This window comes from Physeter macrocephalus, unplaced genomic scaffold (assembly GCF_002837175.3).
Source record: "Physeter macrocephalus isolate SW-GA unplaced genomic scaffold, ASM283717v5 random_1781, whole genome shotgun sequence".
NCBI lineage: Eukaryota > Metazoa > Chordata > Mammalia > Artiodactyla > Physeteridae > Physeter > Physeter macrocephalus.
In genome coordinates, this window is record NW_021146676.1 from 19,347 (window position 1) to 23,047 (window position 3,701).

Below are 3,701 nucleotides of genomic sequence, written 5' to 3' on the forward strand. Positions count from 1 at the left end.
TCACACTGGACACTTCCTGTTGTTTGACTTTGCTCTAACCACGTGTCTGCATGATCTGCTGTACGTTTTAAGAAAATAGCTGAGGTGGGTGTGGTGGGGACGATGCAGAGGGGGTGACCCCCTGAGGTTACTTGAGGAACAGGGACATGGTGGGAGGGGCCCTGCCAGCCCTGCTCTGACCACCGCCCCAGCCCATTATGACCTCCCTGGCCATGCCCAGGCCTTTGTGACAGGTGCCCCTGAGGCACCTGTGAGCCATGACACCCAGAGGGCCCTCAGTAAGAGGGTGGCAGCTCAGGCCAGGCCAAAGCCTGGACCTGGGGTCAGGAAGGGGTCACAGGGAGGTATGGAGGGGCCGAAAACCCTGGGACCCCGTGGCCACTCCCACCCCCAGTGCCCCAAACCCCCAGCTTCGAGCAGCCATGGAGGATGCCTGGACCCACCCTGCCAGGGGTTTGTAAGGTGGCCCTGCATGGTGCCTCTCAGCTCCACCCACTCAGTGGAGTCTGCCAGGCCTTCCCCAGCCCCAGCGACAGGGGGTGGGGGGCCCAGGGTCGGTGACGAGGTACCTGGGAACTTTATCACAGGTGAAGAGGGAGAGATGCAGCGACAGAGGCCGCGAGACCACCCGGCAGGGGCGAGACAAGGACAAGTAGAGACGGGGCTGTGGTGGGGCTGGCCCTTGCACTCAGGCCGAGAGCAGGGGACACCCAGGCAGGGGGCGGGGCCCAGCTCAGGGCCCAGACCCTGCCCTTGCCTGCCCCTGACCCCGGGGGCAGGGACCCCGGCCTCGCCCAGGGCAGCCCCCTCCCAGCTCCAGAGCGTGCTCCTGGGGCCTGCAGAGCAGTCCTTTCTCCAGCTGGAGCAGGAGAACCAGAATCTGGTGAGTGCGCTCCTAGCCCTCTCAGGCCCCTAGACCTCCACCACCGCCCGCTTCAGCCTCCTGCCTGCGAAGTGGCTGTTCCCATCTCTCTGCCCCCACCCCCAGAAAAGGCAGAACCAGGACCTGCGGGAGCAGCTGGGGGCCCTCCTGGGGCCGGGGCAGCAGTTCCTGCCCTTGTGCCCGGAGCACTCGAGCTGCACGGCCCAGACCTGGGTGAGTGCGTGGCGGGGTGCAGCCCCAGCAGGACAATGGGAGGCTATGGGGAGCTCCCTGTGGCTCCGGGGAGCTCCCTGTGGCTCCATGCGCTACCCTCACCCCACTCCTAAGCAGTCCTTGACCACGGATGCTGCTGATGGCCTTGAGGCTGAGCCGCTGGCTCCTCTGCAGCCCCTTGAGCAGGCCAGTGCCTGGCCCCTGAAGGACAGGGCCCCTCTGCAGCTGCTGCGGCAGGAGCTGTGCCGGGGGAAAGAGTCCTTCGTGCAGCAGTCCCAGGTGGGCCCCGGAGGCCGGGGGCGTGCGGGGAGGAAGGAGCTGACCACCTGCCGGCCCTCCCTCTGCCCACGTTGTGCCTGCCCCCAGAACGAGCTGCAGCAGATCCGACTGTCCTTTGAGAGGAAGAAGATGGCCATCACCGAGGTGCCCATCTGCAAGGGTGGGAGGGGGCGCTGGGGCACCCACCTGTGACGTGCATCCAGCATGGGTCCCGCTCCTTGGGGTGTGACCCAGCCTCCACCCTCCCACCAGGTGTGGGACGGCGTGGCTGAAGTACACATGGCCCTGAACAACCAGGCCACCGGGCTCCTGGTAGGTCCCTAAAGGCGACACCCAGGGGATGAGGGGGCTGGGTGGGGGCAGTGGGGTTGGGGGACAAGCTTTACCCTCTCTGCCCCCCAGAACCTCAAGAAGGACATCCGGGGTGTGCTGAACCAGATGGAGGACATCCAGCTGGAGATTCTGGGGTGATGTGCAGGGTTGGGAGCCAGCGAGGCCTGGCTGAGCCGGGATGGGGGTAGGTGTCCAGGTCAGGATGGGGTGGACCAATCCCTGACCCCTCCCCAGTTCCCCTGCACCAGACCAGGTGGTGCCAGGCTGAGGTGGGGGATACACGTGGCACTGACTGTGCGCCGCCCCCCACCCCCGCCAGGGAACGGGACCAGTGCCGCACCCAGGTCAGGAAGGAGCAGCAGATGGCGTGCATAGGGGTAAGTCCCCCACCCCACCCTCTCCCTGGAGGCCCCGCTCGGGGAGCAGGAGAGGATCCCTGTGACCAGAATCACCCTTGTCCTGGGGGAGAGCAGGAACTCGCTCTGACTCAGCCCCTCTCCCGCAGAAGGCGCGGCTGCAGTTGGGAAGTTCCAAGGGCCTCAAATGCCAGCTCTGGTAGGTGGCCGTCCGAGCTCAGGGGCAGAGCCCAGTCCCCAGGGACTGTCCCTTGGGCACCCCCGCCCCCTGACCACCGCTGTCCACAGGCTGCTGGCCCTGAGGTTGCTGCTTGGCGCCCTCCTAGCCTGCACCACCGCCTACGTGTATGTGGTGGACCCCACGCCCTTCGAGGGGCTGGTGCCGCCCCTGCTGAGCCGCGCCACCGTCTGGAAGCTCCGGACCCTGCTGGGCCCGTTCCTGCGCCTTGAGGTGGACGACTTCCTGCCCTTCTAGGCCGGAGGCCCAGCAGCCCCAGCGAGGAGGAAGCAAGGCGGCTGGTGTGGCCCAGGGTGCCCAGCGGCCGTGCCAGCCCCCGCCCATGGCACTGCCACGCACCGTCCCAGCCCGGAGCCTTGGAGGAGGGTGGAGGCGGGGTCTGTCCTGAGGGCTGGGCCTGCGGCTGGACATATAGTAGTGACACAAGGCCTGTGCACTTGTTTCTATGGAAACGGGGGCGGGGCACAGGAGGCTTTGCCACCTTCTGAGGCGGATCTTGCAGTGAGGGTTCCTAGGGGTGGTGTCCCTGCCTCGTCCCCCAAGCCCCATCTGCTGCCAGGGCAGCCTCTCCACAGGACGCCCCCAGACCACCCTGGCCACCAGAAGGGCTCTGAGCAGAGGGTGTGCAGAAGGGGCTCCACTGAAAGTGAGGTCCTCAGGCCTCATCCCTGGGACTGGCGGACCTCGGGGATCAGGTTCTCAGCCCAGTCTCTGCTGACCCTTCACATAAGCCACGTCCCTGTCTGGCCGACCACCCCCCTTCCCAAACCGGCCCAGCCACCACCCGGCCCCCGGCTCCTGTTCCCTCCCCATCCCAGGGTCCTGTCCAGTCCAGCCTCCTGGCACTTCCCCGAGGCTTGGAGGACAGGGGGACCATGCTGGTGGACAGAGCCATGGAGGTAAACACCAAAAATTTTATTTAGTGCATTGAACTGGGGCGGGGCAATACCTTTTAGAACAATAGAGAATAGCTTTGTGGCTGCTCATCCCCAAGTGGGAGAAACAGCCGCTGCCCAGGCAGAGGGGACGGCCAGGGCCCAGCTCTGCCCCTGGGAGCGTCCAGGCCCAGCCGGCTGGGGGCTGCAAGGCTGGGGGTGGCAGGGCCCTCTGAGCTTGCCAGGTGCAACATCTCAGAGTGAAGGAGTGAAGACCACCGGGCAGGGCCGGTGGGCTGGGGTATCCTCCAGCTGGCGGCTCCAGGAGCTTAAGGCATCTGTTCATGTGCTGGGTGCAGGGAGCGGGGAGTGTAGTGACCTGCAGGGGCGACCTGAGACCCCCACCCAGCCCAACCCACAGAGGCCGGGGCTCCCTGGGAGGAAGTGGCGTGTAAAGTGCTTGGTCAGGCAGGGGGGTCAGGTGATGGTGACACCCGGGAAGGCTGTGCTGGTCCCAGCAGCTC

The 3,701-nt window shown here is 66.1% G+C and overlaps 1 protein-coding gene across 1 annotated transcript; it reads left to right on the top strand.

The window, feature by feature from the left end:
• Positions 1 to 346: 346 nt before the first annotated feature.
• Positions 347 to 2,539, top strand: CCDC188 (coiled-coil domain containing 188). The gene is made up of 9 exons (XM_024120618.2): positions 347 to 883; positions 989 to 1,096; positions 1,271 to 1,375; positions 1,463 to 1,519; positions 1,628 to 1,687; positions 1,778 to 1,842; positions 2,028 to 2,085; positions 2,214 to 2,263; positions 2,353 to 2,539. The coding sequence occupies exons 1-9, from the start codon at positions 347 to 349 to the stop codon at positions 2,537 to 2,539; spliced, it is 1,227 nt and encodes a 408-aa protein (XP_023976386.2).
• The last annotated feature ends 1,162 nt before the right edge of the window (positions 2,540 to 3,701 follow it).

What these genes read in the sequence shown, in the direction of transcription:
- CCDC188 (XM_024120618.2), top strand. Translation starts at nt 347, where the DNA reads ATGGAGGGGCCGAAAACCCTGGGACCCCGTGGCCACTCCCACCCCCAG. An exon ending in AGCAGGAGAACCAGAATCTG is followed by an intron (nt 884 to 988) that starts GTGAGTGCGCTC and finishes CCCCACCCCCAG; the next exon opens with AAAAGGCAGAACCAGGACCT. An exon ending in GCTGCACGGCCCAGACCTGG is followed by an intron (nt 1,097 to 1,270) that starts GTGAGTGCGTGG and finishes GCTCCTCTGCAG; the next exon opens with CCCCTTGAGCAGGCCAGTGC.